General features: G+C 38.9%; 2 protein-coding genes across 3 annotated transcripts in view; both read left to right on the forward strand.

Moving 5' to 3' along the window:
• c9orf72 (C9orf72-SMCR8 complex subunit) overlaps nt 1-13,438 on the forward strand; it is an 87,815-nt gene extending 74,377 nt beyond the window's left edge. Inside the window, exons 9-11 of one of the 2 annotated variants that reach the window (XR_009806105.1) lie at nt 3,894-4,003; nt 5,182-5,267; nt 12,333-12,473. Coding sequence is in view for 1 of the 2 variants with exons in the window: in XM_061895054.1 (XP_061751038.1) it covers nt 3,894-4,003; nt 12,333-12,519 (297 nt within the window). In the remaining variant the exon portion in view is untranslated. Of the gene's footprint in view, nt 1-3,893; nt 4,004-5,181; nt 5,268-12,332 lie in introns of both variants that reach the window. The other variant, XM_061895054.1, reaches the window with a different exon arrangement.
• Nucleotides 13,439-15,347: 1,909 nt separating this feature from the next.
• The window catches only part of kiaa1109 (KIAA1109 ortholog), a 236,469-nt gene continuing 228,612 nt past the window's right edge, over nt 15,348-23,204 (forward strand). Inside the window, exon 1 of the mRNA XM_061895057.1 lies at nt 15,348-15,519. The gene's annotated coding sequence lies outside the window, so the exon portion shown is untranslated. The remainder of the gene's footprint in view (nt 15,520-23,204) is intronic.

Genomic DNA, 23,204 nt, shown 5'->3' on the forward strand with positions numbered 1-23,204 from the left:
CCTAACCTCGATCCTGACCTCATGGTAAACTACCGACCGGTGTCTCACCTTCCCTTTATTTCAAAAATCCTCGAAAAAATTGTTGCGGAGCAGTTAAATGAACACTTAGCGTCTAACAATCTACGTGAAACCTTTCAATCCGGTTTCAGGGCAAATCACTCGACGGAGACAGCCCTCGCAAAAATGACTAATGATCTATTGCTAACGATGGATTCTGATGCGTCATCTATGTTGCTGCTCCTCGATCTTAGCGCTGCTTTCGATACCGTCGATCATAATATTTTATTAGAACGTATCAAAACACGAATTGGTATGTCAGACTTAGCCCTGTCTTGGTTTAACACTTATCTTACTGATAGGATGCAGTGTGTCTCCCATAACAATGTGACCTCAAACTACGTTAAGGTAACGTGTGGAGTTCCCCAGGGTTCGGTCCTTGGCCCTGCACTCTTCAGCATCTACATGCTGCCGCTAGGTGACATCATACGCAAATACGGTGTTAGCTTTCACTGTTATGCTGATGACACCCAACTCTACATGCCCCTAAAGCTGACCAACACGCCGGATTGTAGTCAGCTGGAGGCGTGTCTTAATGAAATTAAACAATGGATGTCCGCTAACTTTTTGCAACTCAACGCCAAAAAAACGGAAATGCTGATTATCGGTCCTGCTAGACACCGAACTCTATTTAATAATACAACTCTAACATTTGACAACCAAACAATTAAACAAGGCGATACGGTAAAGAATCTGGGTATTATCTTCGACCCAACTCTCTCCTTTGAGGCACACATTAAAAGCGTTACTAAAACGGCCTTCTTTCATCTCCGTAATATCGCTAAAATTCGCTCCATTCTGTCCACTAAAGACGCTGAGATCATTATCCATGCGTTTGTTACGTCTCGCCTCGACTACTGTAACGTATTATTTTCGGGTCTCCCCATGTCTAGCATTAAACGATTACAGTTGGTACAAAATGCGGCTGCTAGACTTTTGACAAGAACAAGAAAGTTTGATCACATTACGCCTGTACTGGCTCACCTGCACTGGCTTCCTGTGCACTTAAGATTCGACTTTAAGGTTTTACTACTTACGTATAAAATACTACACGGTCTAGCTCCATCCTATCTTGCCGATTGTATTGTACCATATGTCCCGGCAAGAAATCTGCGTTCAAAGGACTCCGGCTTGTTAGTGATTCCCAAAGCCCCAAAAAAGTCTGCGGGCTATAGAGCGTTTTCCGTTCGGGCTCCAGTACTCTGGAATGCCCTCCCGGTAACAGTTCGAGATGCCACCTCAGTAGAAGCATTTAAGTCTCACCTTAAAACTCATTTGTATACTGTAGCCTTTAAATAGACTCCCTTTTTAGACCAGTTGATCTGCTGTTTCTTTTCTTTTTCTTCTATGTCCCACTCTCCCCTGTGGAGGGGGTCCGGTCCGATCCGGTGGCCATGTACTGCTTGCCTGTGTATCGGCTGGGGACATCTCTGCGCTGCTGATCCGCCTCGACATCTCTGCGCTGCTGATCCGCCTCCGCTTGGGATGGTTTCCTGCTGGCTCCGCTGTGAACGGGACTCTCGCTGCTGAGTTGGATCCGCTTTGGACTGGACTCTCGCGACTGTGTTGGATCCATTGTGGATTGAACTTTCACAGTATCATGTTAGACCCGCTCGACATCCATTGCTTTCCTCCTCTCTAAGGTTCTCATAATCATTATTGTCACAGACGTCCCACTGGATCATTATTGTCACCGATGTCCCACTGGGTGTGAGTTTTCCTTGCCCTTATGTGGGCCTACCGAGGATGTCGTGGTGGTTTGTGCAGCCCTTTGAGACACTAGTGATTTAGGGCTATATAAGTAAACATTGACTGATTGATTGAAAATGGATAAATTGGCTTCATATAGAGTTGCATACAGAATTGCTCAATGCAAAAAAACACACACAATTGCTGAGCAGCTGATTCTCCCCACTGCAATTGACATGGTGTCAGTCATGCTTGACGAGACAAGCGCAGCAAAATTAAAAGCTGTCCCACTGTCAAGCGACACAGTTGCGAGACGTATATGCGACATTGCAAGTGATCTTGAGGAACAACTCGTAGACCAGGGGTCGGCAACCCGCGGCTCCGGAGCTGCATGCGACTCTTTGATCACTCTGATGCGGCTCAGCTTGTCACGGCCAGCTCAGCTTGTCATCCTGCTTGTCAAACCTCGGGACACGCCCACGGCCGCGCGCGTCTGCTGCTGCAGGACGGAGACATGTGGGTGTCTAAGTTAAAGCGCCTGACAGCGGGCCAGAAGGCCGTTCTTGCTCAAAATCACAAATGGTGTGATATTGAAAACCTCCCCAAAGCAGACAAACTTGTGTTCGAAACTTGGAACGCTATCCCCGACTTGTATGTGAACATGAAAAAGTATGCACTTGGAGTCCTGGCGATCTTTGGATCCATATATGTATGTGTGCAGGTGTTCTCCAACATGAACTTTATTAAAAACAAACATGGCACACGCCTCACAGATTTTTTAATTAAAGCGTCTCGACAGACATTACAATAATTGAGCTGTTTTGATGAACATTGTTTAATCTGTTGTGGCCACATGTCACCAGAATTGCATTGCAAAATATTTTGTGTGCAGCATAGATTTTGCTGTGAGCAGTGCGTAATTGTGTAGGCGTGCACCGTAGAGGGAACATTAGAGAGGATGCAAATAAACAGACAGATGCTTTCAAAAGCTTGGTATCATCAGTAGACTTAAAAATACATACAGTAGGGTGACATTTTTGCACTGTCAAAAGGAGCTGACATTCCCCAACAATACTACATTGAGGCTGCAGTACATCACCAAAAACAAGCACTGCATTTAAATAACAACCAATCAGAAACAAGGTCAAAGTTTGTTTGGGCAGGCAGCCATTACCATCTTTTAGTCACATAACAAAAGTTATATTTAATCACATTTGGACATGTGAAAATGTATGTATTTACATTTTGTATTTATTGCAATCATGTTGACCCCGAGAGGGACAAGCAGTAGAAAATGGATGTATGTTGTTTGTTCCATTGGATACCTGTGTGTCAAATTGTTAAATACATACGCAATTTAAAGTGGCCATATTGATTTTTTTCTCCATATAAAACACTTCCCTCTGGTCCACATGTACTACATGCCATCCAAGCAATGTTATCATGGATGCTTCTGCTTATTTCAGCAAGACAATGCCAAGCCATGTGTTACAACAGCGTGGCTTCATAATAAAAGACTGCGGGTAATAGACTGGGCTGCCTGTAGTCCAGATCTGTCTCCTATTGAAAATGTGTGGGGCAGTATGAAGTGTAAAATACCACAACAAAGACCCCAGACTGTTGAGCAAGTTAAGCTGTACATCAAGCAAGAATGGGAAATAATTCCACCTGAAAAGCTTAAAACATTGGTCTCCTCAGTTCCCAAACGTTTACAGAGTATTGTTTAAAGGAAAGGCCATGCAACAGTGGTAAAAATGACCCTGTGCCAACTTTTTTGCAAGGTGTTGCTGCCATTAAATTTTAAGTTAATGATTATTTGCAAAAAATAAAATAAAAAGTTTCCCAGTTCGAACATTAAATATATTGTCTTTGCAGTGTATTCAATTGAATATAAGTTGAAAAGGGTTTGCAAATCATTGTATTCTGTTTTTATTTATGAATTACACAACGTGTCAACTTCACTGGTTTTGAGTTTTGTAAGGAGTGTGCCAGTCTTGGTTTCCATGTTATTGATCTCGCCTAATGAGCCAATGCCAGCCAGCAGGATTCCTTCCCTAATGGTTTCAACCCATCCTCCATTCTATGATTGTTTTACCGATTTCCAACACTATACAATACCATGACTTTACGATCTGTGTCATTCCTAGGTGTTTATGTTAAAGCCCGGCATGTCCTTGCGGAGTACCTATCTGGCTCAGTTCCTGCTGCTGCTCCACAGGAAGGCCCTCACACTGCTAAAGTACATTGAGGACGAAACGTAAGTGTTCAGTGCAAATATCAGGTAGGTTACTGGCTTACAAGTCTTCTACATTATTGCAACACTGTATGAAAACATTTAACTGAACTGCGACGGCAATACCTATTTATTTTGCCTTCAGTTAGTACAGAGGAGTTTTACACCACACACAACTTAGTCCTGTACACTGGTCAACCTCCAAATTGTTCAGATTACAAAACCAGAGAAATAGTATCGTTATAAAAATAGCTTTTGGTTAAAACTGCTGCCAACTTTACCTTATATTACACATATACACAATGTTTTCTGTACCATTTTACTGTTCTTAGTGACTTTACATGTTTAAAAGATACAGTATACATTGTTGAAAAACAAACATTAACAACATAAAACACATCAAATAAGGTGGTTAGCTTAAAGATTCAAGAAGTTTTTTTTGCCATTTCTAGTTATGTACTGGACAAAATGTAGGATCAAAAATACAATTGGGTTTAAGAATACATTTTAAAAATAAACATGTACAAATATATGCAGGAAATCTTAAATATACATATGAAATTTAATTATTGTGCAAACTACAAATAGGGCATACATAGCATTCATACCGTTGAGTGAATGAAGATACCAGATGGTTCAGATAAACAGGGCATAACAGTGCACTGTTATAACATTGAATCAATGTCCCAAAAAGTATAAATATGCCTAACAGAATTTTGAATGAATGTACCACAGTGCAAATATTACATAACATAAGTAATACTGAATGTTAAAGTGCAACTATAACGAGAGAAAGACCAATTTACAGTGGGAGAACGTCCTAATTTATCCCCTGCTGATTTTGTAATTTAACCCTCTTACAAATATATGAACACTCCATAATGTATTTGGGAGATTACTTGTAAATAGTTGGGGAAAAAGGAATTTTTGGGGGATTAACAGGAAGTATTTAAACCCAAAGCTTAATACTTGGTGGAGAACGCCTTGTTGACCAACACAGAGGTCAGACGTTTTTCTCCAGGGTTGCTAATATCTCAAGAGGGATTTTGTTGAGATAAATAACCCCAAAGCAGAATGTTTAACATTAAGGATGCTGTTTTTGGGGCCATACACTCACGTATGGCCTGATTCACTAAGGTAGGTAGGTAGGTAGGTATTTATTGTCATTGCACAAGTACAACAAAACTTTGTTTTCACCACAGACCCGTTCAAGATTAGACAGTGTACCAGGTTACAGAACAGGAACGCTGATGGGTGGCCGAAAGTGCCCGTAAAAGATGTGAAAAAGGTAAACGCTGGGGATGATGAGTAAAAAATACAGCGGGAAAAATACTCCATAGCAAAGCGCATATACATATTACAACATACAACTCGAGACTTGCAATAGAGTGGGGGAGTGGAGACTACGGTGACAGGCTGCAGCTCTTCAGGCGCCGCCCAGCCGTCCATCACCCCAAAATGAATTAAGCATCCAGAGCGTTGGATGGGGGAGTGGGGTATGTGTGTGTTGCGTATAATTTTTGTGGATGCATATGTGTGTGTAAGCCTGCCACGTGTCTCTGTTCCGCGGCCTTGGTGTGATTGCAGTCGCCAGTCAGTCCAAAGTCAACAACAACAGGTGTGCGTTTATGGAGTTTGTCGTTGTTTGGGGTACTTATAGACTGCCAGCAACTTCCAATTTGTCAGCAAACCAGAGCAACGCTTAGCCCAATTAGTAGATGTCCTATTCTCGTAATTCCGAATAGGTGGATATCTTCACGTCCTCAACTGAATGGGTCGCCAAGCACACAGTCAGTCCTTCTTCTCACAAGAGTCTGTTGTGTGTCCATCAACAACCGCTCCAGCAAGACAAGCAGGTTCCCCCGAACCCAAGATCTTCTCAATTTCGTTGAGGCCAGTAAAGTAGTTCCAATGTTTAAATTTGGAGAGCAGTACAAAAAGAGGCAACAAGGAAGTTGAGACGAGACAAAGAAGCAAGCAGGAGAGATAAGGGACGGGCGAGCTTCCGCCCTCGGTGTGTGCCAGTACAAGATCCAAAAACCACATGCTAGACGAGACTTGGGCAAATTAATGCCCGGGGGCCGCATGCGGCCCGTTAAGTTTTTCAATTCGGCCCGGCGGACATTCTCAAATAATTATTTTAGATTTTTAAGATGGAAACTGTCTCTGCCTTTATGATGTGCAGTGATGTTTTCAAGTTACCGTAAATCTTGAACTATACAAAGTATTTCAGTGGTTGGAATCTGCGCTTTTGCATTATAGCAGCTCAGACTAGTCTCCAAAAAGTGTGGTCGTGGTTTGTTTCCACAGAGTGTTTCCAAAGCCGGCAGCCTTAAATGCGGGTGTCAGGGACAGACGCGGAAGGAGATTTTCATAACAAAGTTCTGCAAGAAAAGTAATATTATATCAGATTCGAGGTGTTTTTTTTACCCCTCGCATTCATATTTCGCTGTGTTTGTTGCATTTTTGTTGTGTTTTGCTTGATTGTAAAACATGTTGATCAAGAAGGGGTGTAAGAAGTAAAAGAGGAGCGACGTTCATATGTTGTCAATAATCAGTGTTTTATTGTTCATAGTTAATATTGTAAATCCCACATTATTGTCATGTACTTTGTGGGTGTCTCATTTAGTAGAAAATGTATATATATATATATATGCATTTATATCGGGCGGAAGGCCGTCTACACCCTGGACAAGTCGCCACCTCATCACATGGCCAACACAGATGGACAGACAACATTCACACACTATGGCCTATTTAGTGTTGCCAATCAACCTATCCCCAGGTGCATGTCTTTGGAGGTGGTAGGAAGCCGGAGTACCCGGAGGGAACCCACGCAGTCACGGGGAGAACATGAAAACTCCACACAGAAAGATCCCGAGCCCGGGATTGAACTCAGGACTATTCAGGACCTTCGTATTGTGAGGCACATGCATTATCCCCTGTACCACCGTGCTGCGCATATATATATATATATATATATATATATATATATATATATATGTATATATATATATATATATATATATATATATATATACAGTTGTGATCAAAATTATTCAACCCCACACAATTTTGGTGTTTTAGCAAGTTGGACATTTATTCCATATTTTGTTTATAGTATTATCAAATAAAGATGCATTAAATAGACAAATGCAACTTGAATTACAACATTATATATTGTAACATACCAAACAGTGTCATTTCTCTTAATATCTCATTGACAAAAATATTCAACCCCTTGAAGATCATAACTCTTAAGAACAGAATTTGAATAAGGTCTTTTCAATCAGGTGTTGAAAACACCTGTAGATGTGATTACATAACGAGCAACAATTAAACTGATTGTAAAAGACTGTGACGCTCAGCTGGTCAATGGTGTATTTGCAACATGGTGAAGTCCAGGGAGTTGTCAAAGAAGTCAAGAGAGGAGATAATTTCTCTTCATAAGAAAGGATATGGATATAAGAAGATAGCAAAGACATTACACATTCCAAGAGACACTGGGCGGATACAATCGCAAGTTTAAAGCTAAAGGCACAATGGAAACACTACATGGGCGTGGTAGAAAGAGGATGCTGTGTGCAACTGCTGTCCGGTATTTGAAGCGTACAGTGATAAAAAACCCCCGGGTAACAGCTGAGGAACTACAACAGGACATTGCAGAGGGGGGAACCATGTGGACAAACCCCAAAGGTTTTGGGAAACTGTTCTATGGAGTGATGAGACAAAACTGGAACACTTTGGGCCTAGGAATCAACGTTATGTCTGGAGGAGAAAAAATGAATCTTACAAAGAGAAGAACACCTTCCTTCTGTTAAGCATGGTGGGGGGTCAATCTCACTCTGGGGCTGTTTCTCTGCCTCAGGTACCGGGAATCTCCAGCGCGTTCAAGGCATTATGAATTCTATTTCCTACCAGGCTATATTAGCTGCAAATGTCATGAAGTCAGTGACGAAGCTGAGGCTTGGGAGACGTTGGACCTTCCAACAGGACAACGATCCCAAGCATACCTCCAAATCAACATCAGAGGTGTTGCAGAAGAAGGGCTGGAAGACTCTGGAGTGGCCTTCACAGTCGCCAGACTTAAATCCTATAGAAAACCTGTGGTGGGACTTGAAGAAGGCAGTTGCAGCACGCAAGCCCAAGAATATGAATGAACTGGAGGCCTTTGCCCAAGAGGAATGGGCTAAAATACCTGTAGATCGTTGCAAGAAGCTTGTGTCCAGTTATGTATCACGTTTGAAGGATGTAATTACTGCCAAAGGGTGTTCTACTAAGTACTAAAGATGCATGTAACTAGGGGGTTGAATAATTTTGTCAATGAGATATTAGGAAAAATGTCCTTTTTTGGTATTTTGTAAAATACAGTGTTACAATTTAAGTTGCATTTGTCTATTTGACACATCTTTATTTGATATGACTATAAACAAAATACGGAATAAATGTCCAACTTGCTAAAACACCAAAATTGTGTGGAAGTTGAAAAATTCAATCACAACTGCATATATATTAGGGTTGCGAATCTTTGGGTGTCCCACGATTCGATTCAATATCGAGTCTTGGGGTCACGATTCTATAATATATCAATTTTTTAAATTCAAAAACGATATTTTTCCGATCCAAAACGATTCTGTATTCATTCAATAAATAGGATTTCAGCAGGATCTACCCCAGTCTGCTGACATGCAAGCAGAGTAGTAGATTTAAAAAAAAAAAAAAGCTTTTATAATTGTAAAGGACAATGTTTTATCAACTGATTGCAATAATGTAAATTTGTATTAACTATTAATGAACCAAAAATATGACTTATTTTATCTTTGTGAAAATATTGGACACAGTGTGTTGTCAAGCTTATAGATAGATAGATATAGATAGATAGTACTTTATTTATTCCGTTAGGAGAGTTCCTTCAGGAAAATTAAATTTTTTAGCACAATCCCATTCAAGATCAGACAAACATTACAGGGAGACAGAACAGGATCGCTGACGGGTCTGCCGGCTTCCAGCGGCCCTTACAAAAAAGATGAGATACAGGTAAACAAGGGGGGGGAACGGGAGAAGAAAATTGAAGATTAAAATAAAACTAAAAAATCGGTCTTAGCCTGGGCCCTGGAGAGGGGGTGCAGACTGAGGCCAAGGGAAAAAAGCAACTCAACTCATAGCCATAGAACACATCACATGTAAGAGGGAAACATCAAAGAACACAGAGGACATTAAAGACATTAAAGCAGCAGATACAACCAGACACTTCTACATACAGCTATGAATAAAAAGTAAAAGAAACATATACACTGCGGTGGCCTCTGCGGTGTTCCACGCCGTCGTCCGCTGGGGTGGAGGGAGCATGGCCAGAGACAGGAGCAGACCCAACAAAGCAACCAAGACAGCCGACTCCACTCTGGGCCAGTGTCCAGTCCGCATGGATGAGCGAGGATACTTCCAAGGTGACTGAGGTGTTCGACACCTGCTCACCCAGCCAAGACACTGCGAAGCCTCTCCGTCCCAGCGCTCAGTGCCAGCTCCGCAGCACTGTCCCCTCATCCGCATCTCCTCCAGTCCCTCCAAACCGACTCCGGTGTGGCAGACACCCATGGCCAAAAGGCTCCCGGGAGGCAGATCCAGAAGTCCACAAAAAAAGCACCACTGAGGTCACGAAAGTGACCCCCCTTGTCAAACAGTCCCAAAGGGTCCCGGACCAAAAGGCAAAAAAATATAATAACACATGAAAACAAGAGGGAAACACAAAAGGATGACACAAGAGCACAGAGCTCTTGCCAACAGCAGCCACTACAGCAGCGCCATCTTGGAAAAAAAATGAGATGCGATGCAAGTGTAAGCCACTGTGACACTATTGTTCTTGTTAGGTTATAAAAAAGAAAAATCAATCCAGTGTCAGTGTTTCTCAAATAATCAATATCAAAAACATGTATAAAACAAATCAATTCACTTTGAACTCTTTTTAGCTGTAAATAATAATAGATCAATTTATCAGCAATTAAATCTAGCATGCAAATTATGAATGATCATCACACATGAACTATATAACCCATAAGTTACAACAATATGCGGCTTCAACACACACATGTGAGAATGCAACGCATACTTGATCAACAGCCATGCAGGTCACACTGAGGGTGGCTGTATAAACAACTTTAACACTGTTACAAATATGCGCCACACTGTGAACACACACCAAACAAGAATGACAAACACATTTTGGGAGAAAATCAGCACCGTAACACAACATAAATACAACAGAACAAGTACCCAGAACCCCTTACAGCACTTACTTTTCCGGGACGCTAAAATATACACCCCCGCTACCACCAAACCCCGCCCACTTCAACACCGCGCGACCCCCTCTCCTCCATCAAACCCAACCCCCACCTCAAATCCCCCCCACGTCTCCCGAATTCGGAGGTCTCAAGGTTGGCAAGTATTACACACACGCAAAATACATCCACAGAAAATACACGGCACACATACTACGCCTTTGTCGTTTCACCCCCGCGGTATGATGGACAACAGAGCACCGCTCCTGGTGGCTACAGCTTTGGGCCGGATGCCTGCTCCCTGCCTTGTTACGAATCTCAAGTTTTTTGTGTCGTAATATGTGCTCTAGGGCTGTCCCCATACCAATATTTTGGTACCGGTACCAAAAATTTATTTCGATACTTTTCGATAATTTTCAGTACTTTTCTAAATAAAAGGGACCACAAAAAATGGCGTTATTGGTTTTATTTTAACAAAAAATCTTATGGTACATTAGAAATACAGTATGTTTCTTATTGTAATTTTGTCCTTAAATAAAATAGTGAACATACTAGACAACTTGTCTTAGTAGTCAATAAGCAAACAAAGGCTTCTAATTTGTCTGCCGACATATGCACTAACATATTGTGTCATTTTCCATTCTATTATTTAGTCAAAATTATGAGGGGCAAGTGGTAGAAAATGAATTATTAATCTGCTTGTTCATTTACTGTTAATCTCTACTATTTTTCTGTTTTAACATGTTTTTAATCTAAATTTAATTGTCAGATGTGATGAGGCAAACTTAATTAGCAACATGTGAGGCTCGTGAGCCCGTAAAAAAATTATAAATTAGGCGCAGCATAGTGTTCAAAGTCTGGGGGGAAAAAAGTAGCAGCTTATTGACCCGCAATTAAGTGTCCTCATGAGCTGGCGGCTCTTAGCACGTCTCCTAAGAGATATCTGCTAATTTTTCCTTTCTGCAAGATCCTCCAAATTGCTTGACTCTGATGGAACCTGACATTGATTTCTTTCCATAGACATCTGGACTATGAGAGGGCCACTTCAGAACCCTGATTTTAGTGTCCTTAGATGTCACACACAGCTGTTAGAGATTATGCAAACGCCATGAAATGGCTACACAGTATATTTCTCTATTCTGCCTTTAAGATTAGCATTTTCTATCCCTTCTACCTTTAAACAATATTTTGCTGCAACTCAGGTGTTACAAACTCTGCTTCTTGGAATCACTTAAATAGGATTCAGTGGTAATTGGCTGCTAATATGTGGTTGAAACGCAATTTACAGCTCAGGTGTGTTTTTAAAGCAGAAACTCACATGAGCACCTGAACTGTAACTGGTATTTGGGGGTCAAAACTCTTTCTCGTTGTTAGAGGATCCAAAACATGTTTCCTTCAAGCCAATGCAAATCAATGTATATATTTTACTTAAGGTATTATTGTAGATTTTTTACATTTTGTCTCTTGGTTACAATAAAGCTACTATAACAATTCTGGACTTTGGAAGAATGTAATGTTTTACAACAGTATGTACCAATTGTATCGTGTAACAATGTATTTAATCAGGTGTTGATAATAGATACTTTGCCTTAGTTTTAGAGTGCAGTAGAAGTCGATGGCTGAGCAGTAAACAGTTTCGGTCACAAATTCCTTTGATTCATTGTTGATCTATTTTGGTTTTTAAATCACCAAGTATATTAGCTGGCCACTTTTTTGACCAATGTAAAAAATGTCATTGTTTAGATTTTTTTTTAACAACTTTTGTTTGCATTTGAACAAAAAACATTATTTTTGTGACCACATTAAAATGGTTCTTATCAAATACATGGATGCAAGGAACTGTCTTTGTTACTGTGTAGTGTGAGGGCATAAAGGTGATTCGTTTGTGATGGTATGGAACAGCCTGTCATTTTACTGGTAACAAGATGGTTTATGTGATCTTATCATCGTGGAGCAGCATGCATAATTCATTGTGCCTTGGAGTTTTGGTGCACACCAGCAGCAGTTAGTTGCCTAATGCAAATTTCTAGGTCTTGAGTTTTGACAGGTTGTTAACCATTGCCTCTCTTTGTTTTCAGTCAAAAGGGGAAGAAGCCTTTCCAGACCTTGCGTAATTTAAAGAATGACCTGAATCTGACGGTGGAAGGAGACCTGAACATTGTTATGGCCTTTGCTGAAAAGCTGAGGGCAGGGTTGCACTCATTTGTGTTTGGAAAGTCATTCTATACCAGCATGCAAGAGCGAGACATCCTTATGAACTTCTGATGCTGTTTTTCACCTGCACTCCAGCTCCATCAGGCTTGTCCACAATGGCCAGCACCTCAGCAGATTTAAAAAAATAAAATAAAAAATTAATTTCTTGAAGTTACTCAAAATTGCTTTGTAGTATGTAACAAACACAAAGCTAAGATATTGTTTTCACCTACATTATGTTGGAGAATGTTTCATGTACAGATTGCACCAAAATGGCCACTCATCCTTCAATTGTTAGACATGTTTTACTATATGTTTATTGTTAAAGGAATACGTCAATATGTGTTTTTTATACCCACAATTACTGTTTTTCATTCTTTTGTGTCTACTGCTTCACAATGAATCATTTCAAGTATATACTGTTTTCAATGAGCCAATCAAACAAAGTTTATTATTCTTCACTGATCTGCCGTTATGCAATTTCAGTGTTATGAGAAGATTTGAGATATGTTATGTGCCTGGATGATTTATTACAAGTGCATTTCAATGAACAAGAATCATTTATATTATTCTTAGTAGTTCCATTAAAATAAAGAGAACAGGCCAATAACTTTTTTGCTGTTCTTTTTTTAATTAATGTGTGAACCAGTAGTTTTTTACTTTTTACTACAAAACTACTGAAATAAATCGGCTTTAAAAAATATAATTGATTCAGATCCACCTGCATGTCATTGAAATTGTCTCTGGAACCCACCAGGATGTGGCATTTGATATGAATGTCAAAGTATTTACTATTCCTTTATTGTTTGATTGTTTTTGTGGACTGTGAAGCAAAAGCCGGCTACATGGAATGCTGTTTAGAAATTGAGTAATTGCCGTCCGCTAATTAGAAGGTGAAAAGTCAATTGACAATGTATTTGAATTATCCTCAAGAATGTGTATTGCAGCAAATGTTGAAGGCAATAAATATCAAATAAACTTGTAACAAGGAGGTGTTTATGCATGTAATGGCTTTTACTTGTATAGCGCTTTTCTACCTTTTTTTTAAGGAACTTAAAGCGCTTTGACACTATTTCCACATTCACACACAAAGGGCGGGAGCTGCCATGCAAGGCGCTGACCAGGACCCATCAGGAGCAAGGGTGAAGTGTCTTGCTCAAGGACACAACGGACGAGACTAGTATGGTAGAAGGTGGGGATTGAACCTGGAACCCTCAGGTTCCTGGCAGAGCCACTCTACCATCTGTGCCATGCTGTCCCCATGTACACAACTCTACTTAAACATTTTTCAGAAGGACGTCAGGACAAATGTCGTTTTAGACATCCATTAGATAACCTTGTCTACATTGTTCAGGAATATATGCTGAAACAGTCTTACCAGCATGTTGAATAATGGTATACATACATAAACACTTAGTGAAGTGAAGTGAATTATATTTATATAGCGCTTTTTCTCAAAGTGACTCAAAGCGCTTTACTTAGTTAATCCCAATATCTGATTTTTACATTTAAACCAGAGTGGGTGCCACTGGGAGCAGGTGGGTAAAGTGTCTTGCCCAAGGACACAACGGCAGTGGCTAGGATTGCGGAAGCGGGGATTGAACCTGCAACCCTCAAGTTGCTGGCACGGCCGCTCTACCAACCGAGCTATACCGTATAACATGTCTGGTCTTTATAACACGGGATTCTGTGCTGATAAGAACACTTTAGGAAATTGATGTACGAAGGAAATTAGGAATCAAGGCATAGTAACAATTATGGGAACGTTTTTCTTTTTTAGACATAAGGTCTCTCAGAAATTAAGAAAAATAATATATGCAATTTTTGTCAAAAGACCAAAGTGCCCGATACATTCCCAGTCGTTTACATGTTTTCTTGATTGTATTTCATTTTATTAATCTTTACTGCAATTCTATAATTACGTGTGCTATTCTTGTGTCAAAGATAAACCACCTACGTAGACCTAAGTCAAAGCAACTGAAGCACTTCCTGCTCTTCAAAATAAGACCCCCCAGCCAAAAATAATATCCATCCATCCATTTTCTACCGCTTATTCCCTTTCGGGGTCGCGGGGGGCGCTGGCGCCTATCTCAGCTACAATGATATAATAAATGATAAACACTTGAGTAACCTTATTGCACGCTACTTTTGTAGAATAGTACAATTTGTGTGGATTTTGGGTACGTGTTTTAAATTTTTATACAGGCGTACAGTGTGACATATTTTGCGACTGTAATGAAACAACTGGAATTGTGTGATGCCTGTTCGAAATAAACTGAAACTGAACTGAACATACAAACACGTGAATTTGTATTCAGTAGATATTTGCGAATAATTATATAATCCGTCCATTTTCTACCACTTGTCTCTTTCGGGGTCGTAGATAGAGAACATTCACACACTAGGGTCATTTTTTAATAATAATAATAATTTATTCGGCACTGCGATGAGATAGCGACTTGTCCAGGGATCACCCTGACCAAATAAATAATGGATGCTGAGATAGGTTAAGTGGTAAAAAAAATATTGATGGATGGATAATGTTATGGATTATTGATATCCAGAACATATATCAAGAGATGGTCGTATCTTGAGTAAATGTTTGTTCTATGTGAAGGAGATACTTTCATGATTTATGCGTTTAATTCACTATCCAAACCTTTTTACATGTGTGCATTTTACAATATGCTTCTGTTATGTGCCAATCGAATCAATCGATATTCTTCTGTTAAACATTTTTTGCTAATTTATGTTATGTGCCAATCGATATTGTTCTGTAAAACAAATTTTGCTAGTAACGATGTTAATTGGTGCAAAAAAAAAAAAAAGATTGTGTACGTCATCTGTTTAGGTAAACACGCTCTTTCATTTGTAGTGCTCAGCCCGGAATAGTCTTTTCCTATTGGCCAATTTAGTCAGCTGTTTCCTCAGAACCGGAAAAGATGTCGACTGTTCGTAATCCGGGTAAATATTCAACCGAGGTTGCTAATTCTGCCCATGCTTGCAAACACGAATAAGTGACAACAATTGTTGGGTGACTGGAGCAAAGATGACACCTCAGAGTACATCAAGGTATTGTTTTATCTTGTTTTCATACATAATTGAAGGTGAAGTTGCAGGGTGCGGCCCGATGTCATTAGCTCGCTAGCTAGCCTTAGTGCTAACTTTATTATATTTAGGACTTCGCTGTATCATTTGACATTATCCTTGCAATGTACATATGTCACTAGTCTTAGTCCGGTAGGTTAGAATGCTGTTTTAAGAACGTTCGGTGTTAACATATTACATGCTAGTTATAACCTGTAAAGACATCGCTCAAGATGTTGGATTGGAGTCTATAGGTCCAAGTTTGGTTATATATTAAGTTTAATTACAATTAAATGTATTTGTGTAATCAGGCACTTGTTGAACAATTTTACATTTAAAGGCAACCAGTGTGCATTTCATGTGCTGACTCAGTGACATTAACATACGATGTAAAACAAAGTAGCTTGAAGTTAATTATTGCTCAACACCTTGCTTGACCAAATCAAATGTTGGTCACTTTTCAGTTATTTGGGATTAAATGTCCCTGTTATCACATACATGTAATTGTATTTAACTACTAGTGTATGTACAGTACAGGCCAAACGTTAGGACACACTTTCTCATGCAATGCATTTTCTTTATTTTCATGACTATTTACATTGTAGATTGTCATTGAGTGCGTCACCGTTATGAATGAACACGTGTAATTATTTACTTTAAAAAAAAAAGGTGAAATAACTGAACTAGGGCTGCAACTAACGATTAATTTGATAATCGATTAATCTGTCGATTATTGCTTCGATTAATCGATTAATAATCAATGCTTTATTTAAAAAAAAAAAAACGTATACTGGCACCATGTCCTTTCGACTTGCCAAACATAACAAAACAAGGCAAGTGTTAGAAAAATGTTTTTTTTTTTATAAAGTGCACCATTGTCATGCACAATAGCAATAATTTTGCTTAGGGGAATTTCAAACCTGCCTACTACCTATTCCAACCATTCTGCAATGTTGGATGCTGAATGTCATTTGTCCACACATCAGTGGTCAGAACAATTTTGCTCTGGGTGCCTTTAATGTCAGTTTACACAGCTTGAATTGTCTGCTCATACTTCCTCTCCATCAGTTTGGTAAAATGGGTCCTTGAGGGAAGAGTGTAACCAGGGTTGAGGACGTAAATCATTTTTCTGAAACCGTTATCCTCCACCATTGATAGTGGGCTCATGTCAGTTACCAACTTATTTAGGACACAATCAGTCAGTGCAGCCGCTTGCTGTGGTGTGCACACCTTCCTTTGTACCAAGTCTCTAATGCTGGCTTGTTTCTTTCTGAAATGAGAGAAACCATATCATGAACATACATAGTAGCAACATTTACATGTAACTCATTACATACTTAGTTGATTTATTTATTAATTTCTGATGTAAAAGGCACATTTTTTCATATCATGGTGACTGCTGCCTAGTTTTTCTTGTTATATTGTTATTTTTACTGTTATATTTTTATTCTTATGTTGCTTTTTTATTTTTATTGTTATTGTAATATTTTTTTTTTTTTTTTTTCATTTAAACCCCCGTTATTTACTTTTTTAAATTCGATCTCAATTCTGTACACTGCCGCTGGAATTTAAATGTTCTATCTATCTATCTATCCATCTATCCATCTATCCATCTATCTATCTATCTATCTATCTATCTATCCATCTAATTACACCACCACATTAAAAAAAGCTAAATGAAATAAATGGACATTGGGGATGCAGCATACAACAATAATAACACAGAAATGTAACTCATCAGATATTGTACGCGTTTCTGTTATTAATAATAAATGATTCATTTTAGGCTGCCTGTGAATAATAGCATGAAATATTCCAGCACCTTCATAACGTTCAGTTATACTAAAGCGTCACTCAAGTCTAAATATATTTATATACCTTTGTTTGGTCCGGCTACATTGATCCATTATAAAACCAACCTGAGATATTTCTGTCCGTTTATTGCCTTAAAAAAATCTCCTCCTGAACAACATATTAAAAACACAAAAAGACGGACACAACGGATCAATGTACTCGGACTATGGACTTAAAAAGTTATGTACTGTGAGTTTTTCTCTTCATCCATGGATCCAACATGCTTCCTGTTCAGGTGCTCCTGAAGCGATGTCTTACTTCCCTGCCACACGAGGTCGATGCTGCACGTTTTGCAGGAAACTGTTTTCTTTGCATTGTTTAAGGTGAAGAATTCCCACACTTTTGACGACTTAGGTCGTAAACTTTTCTCCATTGCACTTACACTATCGCTCCTACTTTCCTCCGCCATTTTTCAAATGTTTCAAGACAAAGAATACGGCTTGGTCACGTGAGCTGCACATGACACATCATTGGCTGGCTTACTGCCGCCGCCCTGGCGCTGTTTTGTACTTTTTTGTACTTATTTTGATTGTTGTTTCTCAGATTTTTGTAAATGTTGCAGTTCCTAAATAAAAGTTTAGGAAAGAACGAAAGGGAAAAAAAAAAAGAGCCTCAGCGCATGCGCATTACATACATCCAACGAATTGATGACTAAATAAATCGCCAACTATTTTTAATAATCAAATTTAATCGATTAGTTGTTGCAGCCCTAAACTGAACACATGTTTTATATTCTAGATTCTTCAAAATAGCCACCCTTTGCTTTGATTACTTGTTCGCACACTCCTGAAAGGGTTTTCACTTCACAGGTGTGCTTGAAGCTCAGCGATAGAATGCCAATTGTGAGCAAAGCAGTAATCAGAGCAAAGGGTGGCTATTTTGAAGAAACTAGAATATAAAACATGTTCAGTTATTTCACCTGTTTTTGTTAAATGCATAACTCCACATGTGTTTATTCATAGTTTTGATGCTTTCAGTGACAATCTACGATGTAAATAGTCATTAAAATAAAGAAAAAACATTGAATGAGGCGAAGGTGTGTCCAAACTTTTGGCCTGTACTGTAATTCACATATGTATTCATACACTGTGAACTAATTTCGACAGGTTGATGACTGTTTTAGTCTATCGAATCTGTTATACAGCTATTCTTTTTAAATGCAAAAAAATGGCATCTTTTTCCATTGACAGGGCTGCAATGTTATTCAATTAGTGTTTGACATAGCAGATTTACTCCATGATTGAAATTATATATTTATACAAATATGCAGCTGAGATGTCTCCAGCACCTCCTGCGACCTAGAAAGGGACTCACGGTAGAACATGGATTGATGGATGGATGTGCCTGCAGCATGAGCAGAGTCCTTGTATTGGTGTAAAGTAGAGGACCTTAGAACATTCTGAGTAGATTCATTTGTCAGAACTACGCGATGCGAACATTGGCTATGTAAAACGGTTGCTCTATAACAGGTGTCGAACTCAAGGCCCGGTGTCCAGATGTGGCCCGGTGTCCAGATGTGGCCCGGTGTCAGTGGTCAGAACAATTTTGCTCTGGGTGCCTTTAATGTCAGTTTACACAGCTTGAATTGTCTGCTCATACTTCCTCTCCATCAGTTTGGTAAAATGGGTCCTTGAGGGAAGAGTGTAACCAGGGTTGAGGACGTAAATCATTTTTCTGAAACCGTTATCCTCCACCATTGATAGTGGGCTCATGTCAGTTACCAACTTATTTAGGACACAATCAGTCAGTGCAGCCGCTTGCTGTGGTGTGCACACCTTCCTTTGTACCAAGTCTCTAATGCTGGCTTGTTTCTTTCTGAAATGAGAGAAACCATATCATGAACATACATAGTAGCAACATTTACATGTAACTCATTACATACTTAGTTGATTTATTTATTAATTTCTGATGTAAAAGGCACATTTTTTCATATCATGGTGACTGCTGCCTAGTTTTTCTTGTTATATTGTTATTTTTACTGTTATATTTTTATTCTTATGTTGCTTTTTTATTTTTATTGTTATTGTAATATTTTTTTTTTTTTTTTTTCATTTAAACCCCCGTTATTTACTTTTTTAAATTCGATCTCAATTCTGTACACTGCCGCTGGAATTTAAATGTTCTATCTATCCATCTATCCATCTATCCATCTATCCATCTATCTATCTATCTATCTATCCATCCGGTGTCCAGATGTGGCCCGGTGGCCAGAAGTGGCCCGCCACTTCCTTTTATTTATATGTATCAATAAAGTACTGTAACTTTTCTTAATAAATGTATTATTTGTTTCTATTTTGGGAGAAAAAAGTATATGTACTCCATGTAACCGCAAAATATGTTAAGTTAAATATTGTTTAGTTATGCAAAAATATATTATCAAACCATGTTTTAAATATAAATTAATACTAATAATAGTGATTTCAAAGCAGGTTACCCTCCAAATTATGCAATGTAAAAGTAGCAATAGATTTCATGGAAAAATTGTGACATCTACTGTGGTTTTTGCAGCATTTTTCTGTAAATGAAAAAAACTGAACTTTTTTTAATGTAATACACTTTGGTGCTTTTTTAGCATTTACGGTAATACACGGAAAAATCTACAGTTGTTGATGTGCGGTAAAAAAAAACAAAAAAACTGGCAGCTCAGGTGCCAAAACTTTACTGTAAAACTTCAGGTTTTTTAATTACATTAAAAACACAAATGTATATTTTACAGTAAAATTCTGGCAACTGCGCTGCCCTTTTTATTACCATAAAAACAGCAGTGCTGTTTTTTTCATTTACAGAAATATGCACTACATTTTGTGGTGAAATTATTGCAATTATTGGACATTTTAGTTTAAAAAAATCTACTAATACAATGCATTAAAAAATTGTGTAATAATAGTATTCACTGTTAGACACGGCCCTTTGGCGCCAAACATAATCCAACTGCGATGTGGCCCTCAGTGAAAATGACTTTGACACCACTGTTCTATAATATAAAATATTACAGCGTGTTTAACAAAGGCAGAAAAAAACCTACCTTTCTCATTAGGTCTTTTCAAAAAGTCATCCGACTTTCTTCTGTGCATCATTGTTCATGTCTTAATAACAATAAAAAAACAAAAAACTAATTTAATATTGAGGTGGACGGACGGAAACGTGGAGGCCAATTTGTGCCAACCACCACCAAACATTTATTCACATTAATACCCTGGTGTGTGATACAATGGAGGCAAGGCAGGTGAAGTGTTTTGCCCAATGACACAACAGCATTGACTTGGATGGCCGAAGCTGGATATATATACCAGGAACCCTAAAAGTTGTTGATGGCTGTTCTACCATCTGAGCCTCTGCTTAGTGCGAGCTTTGTAAACTTCCATTTTGTTTGATATTTCTCTCATGCTGTTGTTAATACAAAGGTCCAGATTTTTATCCAGCGCTCGGCATATTTCTGTGTGGAGTTTGCATGTTCTCCCCGTGACTGCGTGGGTTCCCTCCGGGTACTTTGGCCTTCTCCCATCTTCAAAGACATGCACCCGGGGGTAGGTTGATTGGCAACACTAAATTGCCCCAAGTGTGTGAATGTGAGTATGAATGTTGTCTGTCTATCTGTGTTGGCCCTGCGATGAGGTGGCGACTTGTCCAGGGTGTACCCCGCCTGCCGCTCGAATGCAGCTGAGATAGGCTTCAGCACCCCCCGCGACCTCGAAAGGGATACGCGGTAGGAAATGAATGGATGGATGGATGGATGGATGGATGGATGTTCTTTGGTGATTGCGTGTGTTTTTGGCATCTACAGCAATTTTCCATTGAATTTGTTTTTATTATCTTCTAGCGTTTATGATTGTAGAGCAATGCAATTTCCCAGTTGCATTTGCTCCATGGTATTTGTAGATGTATATAGATAATTTCTGTGTTTGGCCCATACTGCAAGTTTACCAATATACAAATCTTGACATAATGGCAGTCATGTGGGGATTTCACAAAGCAGTGGATATTTCACAAAGCTTATTTATTGTAAAATATGACATCGAATTTGCATTAAACTTCCATGGTGACATTAATCTGGAGTTTTTTAATAGCGCTCAGGCCCAACAATTATGCCATATTTTAATTGGCGTAATTTGCTGTGATTAAAAACTCATTGTTTGTGTGTGGACTGGTAAAATGGAACTTTTTGGTTAACCTCTGAGAAATGTGACATTTTCTTATCTTTTAAACCTCATTCAACAACAGAACATGTTATGTTATTGTTGCAAAGTTATTGACTTGATTAGTTATGAGTAGGGCTGGGCGATATATTTATATATTCGATATATCGCGGGTTTGTCTCTGTGCGATTAAAAAAATGACTATATCGTGATATTGGAGTATACGTTCTCACCTAGTTGCATTTAGCTGCGGGCATTAAACTGCATGCGTTTCTCCCTCTTTCTTGTCTCTCCTTCTCACAGAGACTTAAAACAACCACATGGTGGCGACATGGTAACATTAGCTGTGATGCTAACGTTGAGGTGTGAGTGATAATACGAGAGAGATAAGGTGCAAATCTGGTAACAAATGGAGGAAGAATTAATTCCCAAGAAAAACAGCACGGGGTCTATCGTCTGGCGGTGGTTTGACTTCAAGCGGGATAATGCTAATCGTAGCATCATTTGAAAGGTCACCCGCAAGAGAATGAACAGTGCTTCAAACTGTGTATGTCAACATCTCTGTTCGGTGCCACACCCACAACATGCAAAAGCAATTATTTCCACATCAACACCGTGCGGCATATGCTATTTGATATGCAGCTCATTTTTATGTGACACTTATTGAAATATCTTGTGTGACATCATGCACAAAAGTGCATTTTATTTGTTTTTAACTATTGTAGTGGCGTTTTGTACAAAAAGTACTCTTTAATTTAGTGTTGTTTTTAAATGTCATCTTAGTGATTTCGTGCACAAAACTGCACTTTATTAGTTTTTAACTATTGTAGTGGCGTTCTGTAAAAAAAGTGCACTTTAATTGAGTGTTGTTTTGATATGTCATCTTAGAGACATCATGCACAAAAGCTTCTTTTAAAATGTCTCTGATAATCTTGCACTTTTTGTTTTGAAATGACATGAATGTTTGTGCCACTTCTTAATAACTGTTTAATAGATACAGTTTTGGTCTATTGACTGAGTTGGGAATTCCCTCTCTGCCTGAAAGTTTAAAATGAGCATATATTAATGAAGTATGAACAAGAATGTTTTAATGTCGACACATAGAATCATCATACTGCTGTTATTATATGCATCAAATGTTCATTCAAGGCTAAGGCCAAATATCGAGATGTATATCGTGTATCATGACATGGCCTAAAAATAACGAGATATTAATAAAAGGTCATATCGCCCAGCACTAGTTATGAGTTTGTGGTTTTGTGCAGTTGTTCTCAAGCATTTGGCCGCTAAGCTTGGCTGAATGGACTCATTGCAAAGACCTTTTGCTGCACGCACATAAGTAAAGTGTTAACCCCCTCAACACAATCCTGTCATAAATGTAATAATCCCTCTGGGAGAATTTAATTCCATGCCATAACAAAACCTGTGTGTGCATTACGTACTAATTAGTTAAACCTACTAATTAGTTAAAATGTGATGGAAGTAATCACTTGACTGTTTACTACAAACTGCAGTTCAATGTGCTTGGGTGTTTGGGGTTTGTATACTTCATAGTCAATTTTGCATAAAAGGCTATGAAAGCCGAACCCACGCAAGACAAGTTGAATTCCTCCATCTACCCCAGACTAGTCCTTTTATAAAGTGTTTATAAGCAAGGTTGAAGAGGTAATGTTGAGTATT

This window comes from Nerophis ophidion, linkage group LG03, assembly GCF_033978795.1.
Source record: "Nerophis ophidion isolate RoL-2023_Sa linkage group LG03, RoL_Noph_v1.0, whole genome shotgun sequence".
In the NCBI taxonomy this organism is placed as follows: domain Eukaryota; kingdom Metazoa; phylum Chordata; class Actinopteri; order Syngnathiformes; family Syngnathidae; genus Nerophis; species Nerophis ophidion.